The 19,179-nt window shown below is 46.3% G+C and overlaps 1 protein-coding gene across 4 annotated transcripts in view; it reads right to left on the bottom strand.

Moving 5' to 3' along the window:
- The window catches only part of ATXN7L1 (ataxin 7 like 1), a 245,187-nt gene that overhangs the window by 8,103 nt on the left and 217,905 nt on the right, over nucleotides 1–19,179 (bottom strand). For 3 of the 4 annotated variants that reach the window (XM_007468978.1, XM_007468977.1, XM_007468979.1), the window contains 3 exons: nucleotides 9,135–9,330; nucleotides 5,572–5,693; nucleotides 77–1,013 (listed from right to left, as the gene is read on the bottom strand). In XM_007468978.1, coding sequence (XP_007469040.1) covers nucleotides 77–1,013; nucleotides 5,572–5,693; nucleotides 9,135–9,330 — 1,255 coding nt within the window. Of the gene's footprint in view, nucleotides 1–76; nucleotides 1,014–3,572; nucleotides 3,879–5,571; nucleotides 5,694–9,134; nucleotides 9,331–19,179 lie in introns of all 4 variants that reach the window. The other variant, XM_007468976.1, reaches the window with a different exon arrangement.

The following is a 19,179-nucleotide window of genomic DNA, read 5'->3' as shown; positions in this document are numbered from 1 at the left end:
TGGGCGCGCTGCCCTGCTCCCCCTCCCACCATCCCTGGGCGGTGCCAGAAGGCTTCTGGAAGGATGGGTCCCTTACCTGCCGAGAGGAGGTGCTGTTAACGGGATCGGGCACCGGTGCAAGAAGGCTGGGTGGGTTCTTTCTGTGAACGCTATTCATTCCAGGCATTTTAGTGATTTTACAGGCTTTGCTACTAGAACTTGAGTTCTTACGCTTTTTTCCTTCTGATTTGTCAAAAGAGAGGGGCAGAGAAGACACGGCATTGTGTGAGGCCAGAGAGAGGTCCCCTGCAAGGGAGGGCACAGAGAGGGGACAGGAGTCACTGCTGCCGCCGCCCGAGCCCATGTGTCTCACTAGGTCTGTAGGGCCGCCGGGCAGCGAGGTCCGTCCTGAGGGCTCCAGTTTGGCACTGAGTGGGCTCACCCCGTTGTTTGAGTTGTGCACAGACAGACTGTTATAGGGAGGGGCTGCCTGATAGGAGTTCAAAGCTGAACTGGCATTCAAAACACAGTTCTTTTTGTGGGGCCCTGATAATGGGGACGAGAGGGATGTCTGCAGGGATACGGAGGGAGGGGCGGAAGTCGAAGACGGCGGCTTCCTCTTTTTGTTACTTGGAGACTCGTCGCTACGGGCGGACAGGTCTTTGACTTTTGAGGATTTGCTGGTTTTGGTTTTGGATGGCTTGTGGGATGGGGAAGGGATGACAGCTGGTATCGGGGACACGGCGGATGGGGCCTTGAAGGTTGAGTCCATGATGCTGAGGGTTGCGGCCACATGAGGGAAAGCTGTGGTGTGTGACATGAGGGCGCTCGGGTCCGGCGATGTCACAAAAGCTGCATTGGAGAGCATGGCTGATGTCATTATGTAAGAAGAGGTGAGTCTCGAGCTGATGGGAGCTGAAGGAAGATACACAGCACTGGGGTTGCTGAAAGGCTGTAAAACGGATGCTGGAACAGGGGTGGTGATGTGGGCTGCTGGCGAGGGCATGGGGCTATCTGCTGCAGGAGGGATCTTCCTAAACATGAGAGAAGAGTGAAAGAGAAACAGTGAGAAATAGGTTTGGCATTGCTCCAGAAGCTCGACTAAGTGTGAGCATCAGGGCTACAGAGAAAGCCCTGGCGGAACCAGACAATGGAAAATGAAGCCTTGAAGGATGGCAAAATCTGAATTATGGCCCTTCCCTATAGTTCCCCCCATTGCAACATCCAGCAGCCTAGTTTTAATCACTTTCACGTTTTCAGATCCTTTTCTCCATGCTTGGCTACTGGATAATGGCTGATTTGGGTTCATGAATAAAAGGCGAAGGTTATTTAGAATAGAAACTTCCCCAGCAGTATCCCCCTCTGTTGTTTTCTCCCCTGGCAGTGACAAAGGTAATTTTTAATGAGAAGGGGTCATTTCACACTCAGGTCCTGGCTTGAAGTAAGAGGCGTGAGGACGGGGCTTGGCCACCTGCACACGTGGGCCAGAGCGTCCCCTGCGCCCCTGCAGCCCCTGCCCCTCAGGGCCTCCCACCCCTCCTGTGCCCTGCCTCTCCACCCTGCTCTTGACGGGAGCAGATCTGGGAGTCACCTCTCTCCTCACAGGCCAGAGTCCCCCTGCCCTCGCTGCCTGCAGCCTCTGGGTTACCCTGTAGAGAGGCACTTCCACGTTAGCTCCCGGCTGTTGGCTCTGTTTCTTCCCCCCTTCACCTCACCCTGCCTCAGCGATCACTCAGGAGCTATTTTTGGGGTATGGCTGCCCTTCAGCAGGTCTTCCTGTCCCTCTGTTAGGAAGGGGGAAGGGTACAGGGACCCGCATGGATTCAGAGAAGGGGATCAGGAATTTCTAGCTTGCTCGGAAGATAAGTGCAGGAGAGCATCTGAACGGGGCGGAGGTCTTCCTGAAAGCTGGGGCCACCTGGGAGCAAGGTCCCTGCCTCACGCTCCATGGAGCCCAGGCCAGCCCCAGGTGGTGGGTTACTCTGGGGGCCTCCCCGCAAACTCCGTCTTTTGACGTGTGCTGGAAACAGCTTCTAGTTCCAAACCATGGCTTGGGGCCATGTTGCTGCTACTCTGGGGGCTGAGAGGGGCACAGGGGCCTCCGGGGTCACCATGTCCCTGACTTTTCAGGAAAGGATACTGACCTCAGGAGCCAGGTGAATATTTTCAAACTGGTTCTTTCCTGTTTCTCACCTTGCTCCCCACTCCCTGTTTCTGCTGGAAATCATGTTCCGTGTAGCTGGGGTCCCCAGAAATTAGGAACGAGCTCTGCTTCGTTCAAGAGCTTCGAAAACAGCTCTTGAAGGCGGGCAGGTGTGAAATGGGGCCTCCCTTTTCTCCTTGGAGGCCGCAGCATCGGGGTGAGGCAGGCAGCACGGGGAAGAGGCCCCGCTGAGGAGGAAACGCCTCTCCTAGCCCTGCTCTCTTTGAGGATGCAGTTTTCTGCCTGCAGTTTGCTGAAGCCCGTGGCTTCCACCTCTAGGGTGGAATCCAGAGGAAGCCTTGAATATATAAGCGCAGTGTCCTTGAAAACATCAGACTGAGGAGATCAAATATAGGAGAAAAACATGGCCAAACCCACTGTGGCTGTGACGGTGTTTGAAAATCTATTTTCTCTCGAGCCTAAAGAGGGTAAAAGATCCCTGTCAACGCTAAACTGGGGCTCCATTAGTAGTACTTGTTGCAATGAATGAATGACTGAATGAATGGATGGATGGGTGGGTGGTGGATGGGTGAGCAGGTGACTTCTCAGCAGCGACATAACTATGCATGCCAGGCAGGGACTCCCATTAATCAGATCGGAAAGGCCTAAACACGCCCTTAGAACTGTCTGGCACTGCACAACCCCTTCCTAACAGCACCAGGGCCCATTTCTCAGAGCGTGTGGTGTCCGCACACCGCCCCGTCTCCGCTGGCTGCTGATTCCTTGGATTCTCTAGGCATCCCACTCAAGTTTCGTACCAGATTCTCTAGGCATCCCACTCGAGTCTCTCCTTCACTTAAGTTTCGTACCAGCTAAAGTATGGATAGGAGTCCACGTGGGCGGAGGTTTGGCAGTGACTTGTAATAAAAAGTTATTTACAAATACCAGATGGCTCATTTAGAGAGGACCCCAATCGATGACCTTAACTGGGATCTACTCTGGGTGTCCTGATTTGTTATTTTCCCGTTAGAGAGAGTACACGTCCCGGTTTCAGCTTGTGCTGACCGGCAGAGCTGAAGTCCTCGGCGTGCCCTGGCTGACACTCGGCAGCGGGGTGGGTGCTCCTTTTCTGCGCACTCCCTACCTCCCTCCTTCCTCGCCCCACTCATCTTTAATGGACAGCAGAGTCAGGAGGGGAGAAGGGGTGGGGGAGAAGCAGGGAGAGGGGCATGTGGCAGCTCACTGTCTCCAGGGACCCCTTCCCCCCACGCTAGACAGTTAATGTGCTTTCCCGGGTGCCAAATGGCAGTGGATTTCAGCTTGGCGGGCTGTGTCCCAGCTGAAGCTTTGCACGCTGGCCTAGGGAAGTCCCATACAAAAGCCCACAGATGCGAATAAATTACAGTGCCCATCCTCCCCTGCCAGCTGGCATGGAGATCCAGATGCTGACCTGGCTGAAAGAGAATACTGTGTTGGCGTCTCCTGATGCAGAGTTAAATGCTTGTTAAAGAAAAAAGAGTCTCGGCCGTTCCTTTTCTTCCTAATGTCTTCCACGCCCCCATCGGCTGCCATCCCTCCAGGTTCGGGCCCGTCGGGGCCTGGGGTTTGGGCAGTGAGGTTGAGAGGGCAGCGGGGTGCTACGCTCTCCAGAGTTGACACCCAGGCAGCCCCAATGTTGCTCAGTGACAGCAGATTGGTTAGGCAAGTCCTGAAAAGGGGGGAGGGACCTGATGCCCTGTGGCTCGGGTTTCTGTGCCTGAGGAGGAAAGGAATATGGACTTGAGCTGACAGGACACCAGGCAGCGAAATACAGATCAACACATTCCTTCCACGTGCCCGGGATTTACACTTCCACAACACAGGAGAGCACAGAGCTGCAGAGTCACCGGCGCTGGCTGCCATGCTGGGGGACCCGCGCAGAGGGATAAGTCACCAAATACCGAGAACACAGTAAACCCGCACGCAGCACATCGGGTGCTGTTTAGAAAGAACACAGGGAGATATCGGGGTGCCTTTGAGACACACTGGGCAGTCACTTAAGGGAGAAGAAACGACAAGCTTCTCTTGTGGCCCTTTCCTACTTCACAGGAAGTGTCAATGTGTCGTCCTAAGCCCGCTATGAGAGCTTACTGCAGGCACAGTGGGGCTTACTTCTAGAAGTTCTGGAAGCTCTTTGGGCATCATGGTGAATAGGCGCTGGGATGCCATCATTGCCTGGGAGAGGGGAGGTTTTGAATTCTGTTCCCATCCTACCCTATTTCTCGGGAATGCCTTCCTGGCCTTTCCTGGGCTTCACTGGGCAGGGTGAGGGGTTTAGTGTTGGCTCTCCTGGACCATCTGGGCTTAGAGCTGAGGAATCCATGATTCTGTGGATTATGAGATCTCAAAAGCTCACCTTTGCAGGACTGGGCGCTGGAGGTAGCCAGGGGGTTGGCCTGGCATTACCAAGTGGCCGGAATGGCAGCTCCTTACATGCTATGGTTTGAGAGGGTCTAGCCCCGTTATCCTGTACAATAGCATTTCCCTAAGTCAAGAAGGCTTTTCCCCTTTTCATGAATCTATTAAAATGCAAATACATCGAGAGGTGTTGGAGAATAAAAGGACCATAGAGAAATGGGACCTAAGCTGGGTTTACGGTAGAGAGAAGTATGCATAGAGGTGAGGAGAGAGTCCTATAGGGAGGTGGGAAGGGCCAAAGACAAGCTTAACCAACTTGGCAACATGGCCCCTGATCTGACCTGTTGGTTGTGGTACGTACTTTTTCACAGGACATTAAACAATTACAAGTTGGTCCATAACCGTTAGGAAATTTTTACTATTGACACTGTAACATTAACATTACAAACTGAAGCATATTCTTAATATCCTTAGATGGATAGACCATCCTAAGATGGTCATAGCAAAAAGGCTACGGTCATAGCAAAAAGGCCCTTTAACACTGTTAAATAAACGAGGTCTTATCTAATCCCTTTTCATTTAGTTTAGAAGATTACCAACACAAAAGGGATCTCCAAAGAAGACAAAGCATACCACACATTGTCTCTGAAAAATATAGGCAACCAAGAAGAGGGGCTGACATTTAAGAATTAATCACGAACCCTGATTTCAGAATCATTCTGTTCAATAAAAAACCAACTAGTGGGCTTCCCTGGTGGCGCAGTGGTTGAGAGTCCGCCTGCCGATGCGGGGGATGCGGGTTCGTGCCCAGGTCCGGGAAGATCCCACGTGCCGCGGAGCGGCTGGGCCCGTGAGCCGTGGCCGCTGAGCCTGCGCGTCCAGAGCCTGTGCTCCGCAACGGGAGAGGCTGCAACGGTGAGAGGCCTGCGTACCGCAAAAAACCAACCAACCAAACAAACAAAAACCAACTAGTGACATTCATTTAGAAAGCTGGGGTGCAGATAGTTGTGGAGCAGCTCAGATCTCATATTGCACAAAAACCGCTCACTTACTTCCACATCTGTGAATTCAAGTGTTTTTCTACCATGGAGTTTAGTGCGAATCGAAAACGGTCCCATCTTCTATCAAACACATAGTACCCTCGTCCCATGAGGCGACTCCCGAATGAGCAAAACTGTGAGGGGGAAAACAAAAACCATTTTAATTTTGATTACAGGTTAATGAGCTAATATAAGCTCTACACAGAAAAATAACATTTGCATAAAAACACACAGGGGTACAGTTTTCCTCAAAATAAAGAAGCAAAATAGTACCGAAGCCAAAAATATTTCTGTGGTGCTGCAGTGTGAGCTCCTAGATTTTCTGCAGAACCTCACAGGACGACTCAACAATAGTGACATTCAGTCTTCTGTAGCATTGAGGGCTACCTTCTCTATACCTGGAATTGAGCCAGCATTTTAGGTTGAAAAACCAAACCAAACCAAACCCAAACCAACAGCAACCAGTAGCCGGGTAGTGTGTCAGCACCACGGGCTTGTCACAGCTGTCATCTTCACGGTAATGGAAACGGCTGGTCCTGAGCTTCTCCTGCCAGTGGGTCATACCGTTCCTACCTGTTGTCAGCGGAGCCGGCTCCCTCCCAGCTGGGCTGAACTCCCTCCTCTCCTGGTGCTGCCTCATCTCCTCTCCCATCGGCGAGTCCAGGCTGCCCTGGGACACACCACTGCCTCTGCGCCCACGCTTCTGCTGCCCCCTCGGCCTGCCTCCGGCTCCTTCTCTCTTCTCTCGGCCAAGTGCAATTCTCCCCTCCCTCAAGGCCCTAATTAAGACTCTCCTTTCCAGTGACCTTTATCTGACTCACCTTGCCGCTCTGAACTCCCACAGACACCTACACAGACTTCATTACATCCCACCTGGGAATCGCTACGTGGCTGTTTTACGCTATATTGAATGCTTCTGTGCCTGTCTTGACGATTATAAACGTATAAAGGTCAGGGACCCCCTTCTCTTCCTCCTCCTCAACATGAGGAGAGTAGAGATTTAGGCTGAAGGATGGATTACAGAGATAAGGTCCTACAAAGTGTTCAGAGCGAACTATCACACTTAAAACACGGGGCTGAAATATGGGCAGTTAGATGTTTGATAAACATCATTTAATGTTGATGTTAGGACAACCAGGCCAGCAGACAGAAATGTAAGAAGCGGCCTCTGAGAAGGTGACATTTGCCTGGTCAGAGCTCAGGCGAGTCTGCAAATATGACTCTATAACTCAGCTGCAGCTTTTCCCCCTCCCCCAGGCCTCTCCCAGCAGCTCCCTGGCCTCCATCCCAGACACAGTGCTGGCTTGGCACTCATTCCACAAATCCTTCCTGGAACCAGCCTTTGGAACAGTTCTTAGGAGGAAACGCAAGACCTTCCCTTTGTTTTGTTTCTGCTTATGTTCGGGGTGGGGTTACCCTAAAATCTTGCCTCCCATCAAATCTGGAAAAATTCTTTTCCGCACATTAAGGGCTTACCGGCCAAGTACTAAAACATACAAAGGGAGTTCTCCCGCGTGGAAGCCGGTCCCCAGCAGCATGTGGGAGCCGGTCCAGGTCCAGACATCTTTGCTTCTTTCATCTCCTTGCTAAAGACACCCTGAACAAGTGTTCATTACAAAAATTGATTTGACGTATCAGTTGGCCATGAGAGAAAGGACAAAGCAAAGAAACGAATCCATGGCCTTTCCATTTAAATCAGCAAAACATGAAGGGCACCCAAATCTGCCAGGCTCTGAGTTGAGCTAATCCACTGTAGCCTGGCAGCTTGTCATTTGGACAAAGATCTTGATGTGCTCCAGAGTCTGGCCTTCTGGTAGAGAGCCCTGTCTCCCTTTCAGACTTGGAAGCTGGAGGCCTCTTACTGTCTGTGCTACCTATGTCTCTAATTCAACACAGATGCAACGCTCAGTGCCCCAGAGGCTCCTGTCCTTGGTCGCCTATGATGCCCCAGGTAGGGCTGTAGATCCTCGCTGCACTGGCCACTGCGGCAGATCCTACTGGTTGCCGAGTTCATCAACTGCTACCCCACCCCCAGCTCTCCCTGCCTTTTCCTTGCTAACAGAACCACACTTTTGTTCTGATCTCTGACACGGAGCAGTGAGCAGCAAAGGTAGATCTCTTCCCAGAACCCTGGGATAAAATCATGGCAGGTTTCATTCTGTGTTACTACAATCCTATCCTTCTCTGCCACTGATTGGTATAGGGCTGGGCACATGACCTACTGCTGGTTGATGGAAGGGAAGGTCTGCTGGGGGTGCTCATAGGAAGATTTTTCCTCCCTAAGAAATGACATAAGATAGCATCTTAGAAGCAGACTCCCTTTCTGTTTGTCCCTTTCCCCCCTTTGTATAGTGCTACTGGGTGAGGATGTGATATTGGAACTCGAGCTGACACGTCCAGACTGTGCGTGAAAGGCAAAGAGGGTTGCAGAGATTCTCCCTCAGCAGCAGGACACTGAGGAGATGCTGAACCAAGCCTGGGAGCACTCACCTCTAGACTCCTTGCTATATGAGACAAGTAAATGACTGAAGTGCACACACTGTACGAATTGTTTTCTATTACTGGCCGTCAGAAGCATTCCTGACTGTGCCTATTTTTGTACCAGCCAAGAGGCAAAGTCTCAGGCTGTGCGTGAAGTAGAGGTCACCATCCTCCCCAGAAACAGGAAGTGAACTTGGCCTTCATTCATCACGCTGATAGAAGGGAGGAGGGACTCACTCTACCGTGATGCACGGTTGATTCCACCTACACAGTCCATGCCATCTTGGGACAGTCAAAACTAATCTTGCAGGGCTCAAGCTGGGAACAGAGCAAACCGGCTGTGGGGTCCGACGTTCCCAGCCTCCCTGAATTCGGCTCTGCGATGGAAGCACCAGGCAGTCCCTTCTTAAGTGCTCGTAGGGCAAACACAAACAAGCCTCCAGCTCATGCCTCCTTATACCACCCGCCTCGATTTCAATGACCTTCTGAATTGTTAAAGTGGATTCTTTCAAGGAACTGGGAAGAAACTGACCTTTTCATTAATCAACAATCACACGGACACGAAATGCTTCCTTCTTTCCTGCACACACACACACACACACACACACACACACACACACACACACTCAGTTCTGGTGCCATATCGTCACACCTACTAATAACAATAAAACTCAGAACCACCAGGGGAGCAAACCAGCCAGGACTGGCACCTGGAACACTGCTCAGAGACAGTTTCCAAGGCAGGTGAGCTAGACTAACTCTTGAAATCAGAGGCTCCCCGTGGACGGGCAAGGCAGGAAGGTCAGTTCCCCGTGCTCCTCTATAAACACCGTTTCTCAAGCATTATCTCTTCCAGGTGGACCACAAATACGCAGGTCTTTAAAGGATTAAAATCATATGGGAGCCCTTACCTTTCCTTCTGTGATTTTCAAGGGGATTTCTAAGGTAATCATTCAACCTCAGGGGAAGCCCTTTCGTAAAACACTGTCCCGGAGGCCTCTCCTCAGGAAGGATGCCATTGTAGGACACAGTCACCTAAATACTGCAAAGCACAGGGGGAAACAATGCCTGGATGGAAACAGAAGTAGGCCTACCGCAAGAGGTCTGGGGTGGTGGGTGGAGAAATGACAGTCTAATAACTTCTCGGATTCGTCGGCTCCGTCCATCTCCCCTTCATCACTTGACAGTCGGCTGGCGAGGTCACCTCCAGCTGGGGGTAGAGGGGGTTCCGGAGTGTAGCCACTGTGATTTGAAGATGTGCTGCTGCTTATGCTATTTGCAGATGATGGTCTAAGGGCAAGAGAGAGCAAAGAGAATAAACTTTTCTGAGGGAACAAGACCCACCCAGTTTCACGGAGCTCGGAAGGTAGACCAATTAGCCTTCCAGATACATTAAGGAAGGCGGATCAATGGCAAATCTGCACAAGGGGAAAATTCAGGCTGCGAAGGTGAGCAGCGACCAGCTCTCTACAGGTTGGAGCTGAGGCTCTGCCCTGCTTGAATTTGGGCATCAAGGACAACTCCAACAGTGTAAGAGGAAGAGAAAATACAAAAATAGAAACCAATGTGACAGAGAGTTAATTTCACTTAAAACTAATCTTCTAGAATTCACTTACAACTATTCATTCATCTGCATGTAAGTAATTTGTACTTGCCCTGCAGTTGCTTCTCTTTGAAAGTGGACCTGATGGGAAGATCAACCAGATAAATAAGTTCAAATCAATCAACAAAGTAGCAGTGATGACAAAAGACAGCCCTACACACATAGCTACTAAACTATGGCTTTATGAAATTGTTACCATACCGGCATGAAAAAGTGTTTTGTCCCAGCCATGGGGCCACAAGTTCCTTTCCCCACAGCCAAGCCTGTTTCTTAATATATCAAACCACATGTAGTTTAATTGTGTCTTCTGAGGATGATTGTTTCTGTTTAATTTTTGACAAGCCTCTAGACCCACAGGCTGGCATGGCTGACTCAACAGTAGGCGTTGAAGAAATATGTTTCTCAATGAAGGAATGAATGAATTCTATGTGTATAAACAATCCAACAGATCTCATCTAAATTATGGCTAAGCTTATAGAAAAGCAGCATCAGTCACAGTAAGAGGTGGCACTAATGCTTCCTGAGCAGTAAAGAGGAAAACGGAACATACACCTCAAGAGAAGAGTTAGAAGAACGGTCAAAGCCAGTCGTTAGTTGTTTTAACTGCTCTGCACCTTCATGAGGTGATTGACCAGGGAGAAAGAGTGGGTGAAAAAGAAGATTTGAGGGGAAAAAAAAATCAGGATCTGAAAAAAATGATAATAAATAAATAAATAAAAAGGTTTTCTGTGTTCTGCTTTGAAAGCTGCCCCTTCAAGTAACACGAAGCAGCTTTTACTCATGCATCTCCCTTCTCCCTCATTTTCACCCTGGATTCTTTGTTGTTTTGAAATCTTTCTAGGTGTCAAATACCTGAGTTCAAACCAGATCCCCAAAGCACAGTCATGTAAAAACAAAGCCACAAAGGTAGAAACAACCCAAATGTCCATCAACAGATGAATGGATAAACAAGACAGCTCTACAAACACAGATACTAAACTATGGCTTTATGAAATTGTTACCATACCATATATCCACACAATGCAATATTAAGTCTTAAAAAGAAAGGAAATTCTGGACTTCCCTGGTGGTGCAGTGGTTAAGAATCCGCCTGCCAGTGCAGGGGACAAGGGTTCAATCCCTGGTCCGGGAAGATCCCACGTGCCACAGAGCAACTAAGCCCATGCGCCACAATTACTGAGCCTGCACTCTAGAGCCCATGAGCCACAACTACTGAGCCCACAAGCCACAACTACTGAAGCCCGTGCACCTAGAGCCCGTGCTCCACAACAAGAGAAGCCACTGCAATGAGAAGCCTGCGCAGCACAATGAAGAGTAGCCCCCGCTTGCTGCAACTAGAGAAAGCCCGCGTGCAGCAACGAAGACCCAACACAGCCAAAAATAAGTAAATAAATAAATGTTCCTTTAAAAAAAACAAAGAAAAGAAAGGAAATTCTGACACCTGCTACAACATGGATGAACCTTGGGGGCGTGATGCTAAGTGAACTAAGCCCGTCACAAAGGACAATTACTGTGTGACACCGCTTGTACGAGGTACCTAGAGTAGTCAAATTCACAGGGACAAAAAGTAGAACAGTGGTCACCAGATGCTGGGAACAGGGAGTTAGTATTTAATGGTACAGAGCTCCAGTACTAGATGATGAAAAAGTTCTGGAGACGGCTGGTGGTGATGGTTGCACCACAACGTGAATGTACTTAATGCCACTAAACTGTACACTTAGAAATTAAAATAGTAAATTTCACGTATGCATACAATGCTACAAATAAAAAAAACCCACAAAACGCCACAAACAAGGCCACAGGTAGTTTTCCCATGTAATTATAACAACTCTGTTGGTATGATAATTTATTATTGACTATCACCTTCCCACGCTTATGAAAACAAAGATGCCATTCATTCTACACGTTAAAAGTCTATAGTCCTGGGCTTCCCTGGTGGTGCAGTGGTTGAGAGTCCGCCTGCCAATGCAGGGGACACGGGTTCGTGCCCCGGTCCGGGAGGATCCCACGTGCCGTGGAGCGGCTGGGCCTGTGAGCCATGGCCGCTGAGCCTGCGCTCCGCAACGGGAGAGGCCACAACAGTGAGAGGCCCATGTAACGCAAAAAAAACAAAAAAACAAAAGTCTATAGTCCAGAAAACACAACTCCCAGGTGCATTCCCTACTCTCCTGTGTCAGAAGGGACAACAGCACTGTTGCCTGTTTACAGCTGAAGACCCAAACGGTAAACCAATTTTGATAACATCAAAACATATAAAGAAAGAAAACAGCATTCGTAATCCTGCCACTCAATACCAAGTGTTACTTCCATTTTGATTTACATCCTTCCAGATCTCTTTACTGTGCGAACAGGCACATGCATTTTTTTTAAAAACATCTTTATTGGAGTATAATGGCTTTACAATGGTGTGTTAGTTTCTCTTTATAACAAAGTGAATCAGCTATACATATACATATATCCCCATATCTCCTCCCTCTTGCGTCTCCCTCCTACCCTCCCTATCCCACCCCTCTAGGTGGTCACAAAGCACCAAGCTGATCTCCCTGTGCTATGCGGCTGCTTCCCACTAGCTATCTATTTTACATTTAGTAGTGTAAGAACTGGATCACGTTGTACGTACTATTATGCTTCTTTTTTTAACTTAGTGATGTTGCAGAAATCTTTCCACGTATAGAAATCTATCATCATTTTAATATTCCCCAGTATAGTATTCCATTGGATGAACATATCATAATTTATTTAACTACTCTATTGATGGACATTGAAGTTGTTCCCATACTTTCTGGTAGACTCTTTTTGAAGCTTTCCCCACCATATTAGGACCTCCCTACCCTGCAGGAGATAAAAGCCGGATTTTGTTGTGTGATACTAGTATCATAGTTATAAAGGAAAAGATCTTTACTTTCTAAAGATGCATTTGGAAATTTAGGGTGAAATGCGAAGATATCTGCATTTTACTTCAGAACATATCAAAAACTGTAGATGGGGCTTCCGTGGTGGCACAGTGGTTAAGAATCCACCTGCCAATGCAGGGGACACGGGTTCGAGCCCTGGTCCAGGAAGATCCCACATGCCACAGAGCAACTAAGCCCGTGTGCCACAACTACTGAGCCTGTACTCTAGAGCCCGCGTGCCACAACTACTGAAGCCCGTGCGCCTAGAGCCCATGCTCTGCAACAAGAGAAGCCACCACAATGAGAAGCCCACGCACTGCAACAAAGAGTAGCCCCCGCTCGCCACAACTAGAGAGAGCACGCGTGCAGCAACGAAAACCCAATGCAGCCAAAATAAATAAATAAATAAATTTATAAAAAACGAACAAGAATGTAGATGAAGTCAACACAGTGGCAAAATATTAAAACTGTTAAAACTAGGTATGCAGGTATTCATTATACTATTCTATTTTTCTGTACATGGGGAAATTTTTATAACAAAAAGTAAAAAAGAAAGAGAAAAATAAAAGAAAGTGAGCTAGTAGTACAGGTATGTGCAAGAAAGTGGCTGAAGAATTTACCGTTAAATGGGGCAGATGGACTGAACACATTTATCTCCTCTGTCCCAAAATATTAAAATCATAGTAAAGGGATAATAAAGGCATTAGCTCTGAAAAACAAAGAGATCAACAGAACTGTGGTGATCATCATGGTGATGACATCCTAGTCTCCATTTAACCCCTTAAGTAATAATGGGAATCTCATTCATCTTGTTAATGATTGGTTTGGGAAAGTGCAAGAGAAATAAAAGAAAATGTATCTTTTTTTGCGATGGGGGAGCGGCTTTTGTAAAGATTTTTCTCACTTTTAAAAAGAGACACAAGGAGGGAATTCCCTGGCAGTCCAGTCATTAACACTCCTCGCTTTCACTGCAGGGGCCTGGGGTCGATCCCTGGTCCGGTAACTAAGATCCCGCAAGCCGCACAGTGTGGCCAAAAAACTTTTAAAAATTAAAAAATAATGGGAAAATGACCTTACTGTATAGCATAAGGAATATCAATATCCTGTGATAAACCATAATGAAAAAGAATATGAAAAAAATGTATATATATGTATAAGTGAGTCACTTTGCTGTCATTAACACAACATTGTAATTCAACTACACTTCAATAAAAAATAAATTTAGGGACTTCCCTGGTGGCACAGTGGTTAAGAATCTGCCTGCCAGTGCCGGGGACACGGGTTCGATTCCTGGTCTGGGAAGATCCCACATGCCGCGAAGCAAGTAAGCCCGTGTGCCACAACTACTGAGCCTGCGCGCCTAGAGCCTGTGCTCCACAGGAGAAGCCACTGCACTTCAGTGAAGAGTAGCCCTCGCTCTCTGCAACTAGAAAAAGCCCGTGGGTGTCAACGAACACCCAACACAGCCATAAATAAATAAATTTATTAAAAAAAAATTTAAAAAATGAGCAAAGGACTTGAATAGACATTTCTCAGAAAAGATATAGAAATGGTGCCAGCAATCACATGAAAAGATGTTCAACATCATCAGTCATTAGGGAAATGCAAATCAAAATCACAATGAGTTACCACTTCACACCCACTAGGACAACTATTGAAAAAAAAAAAAAAAGAGACACAAGGAAAAGGTGGTCTCCACCTTCATCTGGACCTTTTTCCTCTGGAAGTGCTGCAGCCATCTTGCTAATGACGTTGAAGATGAAGCCAAAAGATCGAAGAGGGTGGAATAAAAGAAAGCCACAGAAGGAGAGGCAGAAAGAAATCATAAAGATCAAATCAGAAATAAATAAAAGGAAATGAAGGAAACTATAGCAAAGATCAATAAAACTAAAAGCTGGTTCTTTGAGAAGATAAATAAAATTGATAAACCATTAGGCAGACTCATCAAGAAAAAAAGGGAGAAGACTCAAATCAACAGAATCAGAAATGCAAAAGGAGAAGCAACACCTGACACTGCAGAAATACAAAAGGTCATGAGAGATCACTACAAGCAACCATATGCCAACAAAATGGACAACCTGGAAGAAATGGACAAATTCTTAGAAATGCACAACCTTCCGAGACTGAACCAGGAAGAAATAGAAAATATGAACAGACCAATCACAAGCACTGAAATTGAAACTGTGATTAAAAATCTTCCAACAAAAGCCCAAGGCCAGATGGCTTCACAGGCGAATTCTATCAAACATTTAGAGAAGAGCTAACACCTATCTTTCTCAAACTCTTCCAAAATATAGCAGAGGGAAGAACACTCCCAAACTCACTCTATGAGGCCACCATCGCCCTGATACCAAAACCAGACAAAGATGTCACAAAGAAAGAAAACTACAGGCCAGTATCACTGATGAACACTGATGCAAAAATCCTCAACAAAATACTGGCAAACAGAATCCAACAGCACATTAAAAGGATCATACAACATGATCAAGTGGGGTTTACCCAGGAATGCAAGGATTCTTCAATATATGCAAATCAATCAATGTGATACACCATATTAACAAATTGAAGGAGAAAAAGCATATGATCATCTCAATAGATGCAGAGAAAGCTTTTGACAAAATTCAACACCCATTTATGATAAAAACCCTCCAGAAAGTAGACAGAGAGGGAACTTACCTCAACATAATAAAGGCCACATATGACAAACCCACAGCCAACATCGTCCTCAATGGTGAAAAACTGAAACCATTTCCACTAAGATCAGGAACAAGGCCCGGTTGCCCACTCTTACCACTATTATTCAACATAGTTTTGGAAGTTTTAGCCACAGCAATCAGAGAAGAAAAAGAAATAAAAGGAATCCAAATCAGAAAAAAAGAAGTAAAGCTGTCACTGTTTGCAGATGACATGATACTACACATAGAGAATCCTAAAGATGCTACCAGAAAACTACTAGAGCTAATCAATGAATTTGGTAAAGTAGCAGGATACAAAATTAATGCACAGAAATCTCTTGCATTCCTATACACTAATGATGAAAAATCTGAAAGTGAAATTAAGAAAATACTCCCATTTACCATTGCAACAAAAAGAATAAAATATCTAGGAATAAAGCTACCTAAGGAGAAAAAAGACCTGTATGCAGAAAATTATAAGACACTAATGAAAGAAATTAAAGATTATACAAATAGATGGAGAGATATACCACGTTCTTGGATTGGAAGAATCAACATTGTGAAAATGACTATACTACCCAAAGCAATCTACAGATTCAATGCAATTCCTATCAAGCTACCACTAGCATTTTTCACAGAACTAGAACAAAAAAATCTCACAATTTGTATGGAAACACAAAAGACCCCGAATAGCCAAAGCAATCTTGAGAAAGAAAAACAGAGCTGGAGGAATCAGGCTCCCTGACTTCAGACTATACTACAAAGCTACAGTAATAAAGACAGTATGGTACTGGCACAAAATCAGAAATATAGATCAATGGAACAGGATAGAAAGCCCAGAGATAAACCCACGGACATACTGTCCCCTCATTTTTTTTTTTTTTTGCGGTATGCGGGCCTCTCACTGTTGTGGCCTCTCCTGTTGTGGAGCACAGGCTCCGGACACGCAGGCTCAGTGGCCATGGCTCATGGGCCCAGCCGCTCCGTGGCATGTGGGAGCTTCCCGGACCAGGGCACGAACCCGTGTCCCCTGCATCGGCAGGCGGACTCTCAACCACTGCGCCACCAGGGAAGCCCTGTCACCTCATTTTTGATAGAGGAGGCAAGAATATACAGTAGAGAAAAGACAGCCTCTTCAATAAGTGATGCTGGGAAAACTGGACAGCTACATGTAAAAGAATGAAATTAGAACACTTCCTAACACCATACACAAAAATAAACTCAAAGTGGATTAAAGACCTAAATGTAAGGCCAGACACCATTAAACTCTTAAAGGAAAACATAGGCAGAACACTCCATGACATAAATCACAGCAAGATCTTTTTTGACCCACCTCCTGGAGAAATGGAAATAAAAACAAAAATAAACAAATGGGACCTAATGAAACTGAAAAGCTTTTGCACAGCAAAGGAAACCATAAACAAGATGAAAAGACGGCCCTCAGAATGGGAGAAAATATTTGCAAATGAAGCAGCTGACAAAGGATTAATCTCCAAAATTTACAGGCAGCTCATGCAGCTCCGTATCAAAGAAACAAACAACCCAATCCAAAAGTGGGCAGAAGACCTAAGTAGACATTTCTCCAAAGAAGACATACAGATTGCCAACAAACACATGAAAGAATGCTCAACATCATTAATCATTAGAGAAATGCAAATCAAAACTACAATGAGATATCATCTCACACCGGTCAGAATGGCTATCATCAAAAAATCTACAAACAATAAATGCTGGAGAGGGTGTGGAGAAAAGGGAACCCTCTTGCACTGTTGGTGGGAATGTAAATTGATACAGCCATTATGGAGAACAGTATGCAGGTTCCTTAAAAAACTAAAAATAGAACTACCATAAAACCTAGCAATCCCACTACTTGGCATATACCCTGAGAAAACCATAATTCAAAAAGAGTCATGTACCACAATGTTCATTGCAGCTCTATTTACAATAGCCAGGACATGGAAGCAACCTGTGTCCATCAACAGATGAATGGATAAAGAAGATGTGGCACATATATACAATGAAATATTACTCAGCCATAAAAAGAAACGAAATTGAGTTATTTGTAGTGAGGTGGATGGACCTAGAGACTGTCACACAGAGTGAAGTAAGTCAGAAAGAGAAAAACAAATACCGTATGCTAACACATATATATGGAATCTAAGGGGGAAAAAAAATGGTCATGAAGAACCTAGGGGCAAGACGGGAATAAAGACGCAGACCTACTAGAGAATGGACTTGAGGATATGGGGAAGGGGAAGGGGAAGCTGGGACAAAGTGAGAGAATGGCATGAACATGTATACACTACCAAATGTAAAATAGATAGCTAGTGGGAAGCAGCCGCATAGCACAGGGGGATCAGCTCAGTGCTTTGTGACCACCTAGAGGGGTGGGATAGGGAAGGTGGGAGGGAGGGAGCTGCAAGAGGGAAGAGATATGGGGATATATGTATAACTGATTCAGTTTGTTATAAAGCAGAAACTAACACACCATTGTAAAGCAATTATACTCCAATAAAGAAAAAAAAAAAGACTAGGTTACTAAAAAAAAAAAACAAAACAAAACAAAAAAGAAGGAGAGCCAACCCCTGATCTTTGGGGACTGGTGCCCTTTCACCTCTGGACTTCTTGTCACCAGTGGTAAGAAATTTCCTAATTATTGAAGTGGTTAGTAAGCAAGATTTTCTGCTACTTGCACCTGAAGTGTCCCAACAAGTGTGAACAAGAGATTTTAACCTATTTTTAGAAGACAGACTGTGGCTGGAGAGTGTTAACTGATGGGAAAGGAGCTGACCTACCACAGAACCTTGAGAAGCAGGGCACCTGGAGCAGCTAGAGCTGCACAAGTCATGGGTGAGGTGAGGACTAAACATAGCGAGAGAGCTGAAAGGCTCAGTATTCTGTCGTTGGACCCGCAGGTCATCACTACTACCTCACACGGTCACATGACTTACCACTGACCCTGCCAGCCCCCTCGTCCTCCAGTCAAAAAGAGGAAATGAACCAGAGAGACTCCAGACGTGGGGCCCCCAGGCTCAGCAGAGACCAGGAGGGGGCACAGGGCTAAAAACAGGAGGACTGTGGGCTGCCCCTGGTCAGATCCTTAGTTGGCACTGCCAGAATGCCTACTGCCAGGTACATCAGCAGGCAGGATTCTTCCCTCAGGAAACTGAATGGCCCCGGAGAAAAGGCTTCCACAGCTTGCCTTTGGGAATATTCCAACAAAAGGCTGACCTTTTGGTTGATAGTCCCACATAGACCTCCAATGAGCCTGTTAGAGCCTCTCTTTTAAATATGAATGGTTAGAGATAACCAAACATTCCCGGAACATCTCCAACATGAGCTCACCAACCAAACATCAAACACATGAACACATATATGAAACAAACTTGGGGGAAATGAAGATAAAGGAAGAAAAGAGGAGGGGCTTCCCTGGAGATCCAGTGGTTAAGACTCTGTCCTTCCACTGCAGGGGGTGTGGGTTTGATTCCTGGTTGGGGAACTAAGATCCCGCATGCCCATAAAAAGAACCAGATCCTAAAATTTAACAAGTAAATCGTAAACTATTTAATGTACAGTTTTGAAGAGTAAAGTAAAAAAATCTTTTAGAAAGTGGAACAAGAGATTGAGAGACAACAGGAGAAAAGAGGTAAGAGGATGAAGAGGTCAGAGCAAATGATCCAACATCCAACTAACAGGAGGTTAAGAAAGAGAATAAAGACATAGTGGGGAGAAAACTATTTAGCATGTAACATGGGAAAATATCCCAGAAACAGGTGTTTCCAGGTTGAAAGGATCTACTGAGTACCTAGTACAATGAATGAAAAAAGACCTACATCAAGGGGGATCCCTGGGAAATTTCAGAGCCCCATGCTTCAGCAATTAAACATGGAATCAGAATGTTATTAAACTTCTCAATAAAAACCTTCGATACCAGAAGCCAATGGAAAAATTGTCTTCAATCTTCTGT

Source organism: Lipotes vexillifer, unplaced genomic scaffold (genome assembly GCF_000442215.2).
Source record: "Lipotes vexillifer unplaced genomic scaffold, Lipotes_vexillifer_v1.1 scaffold1002, whole genome shotgun sequence".
NCBI classification, from domain to species: Eukaryota; Metazoa; Chordata; class Mammalia; order Artiodactyla; family Lipotidae; genus Lipotes; species Lipotes vexillifer.
Note: the sequence above shows the minus strand (reverse complement) of the source record. Positions and strands in the feature narration are given on the sequence as shown.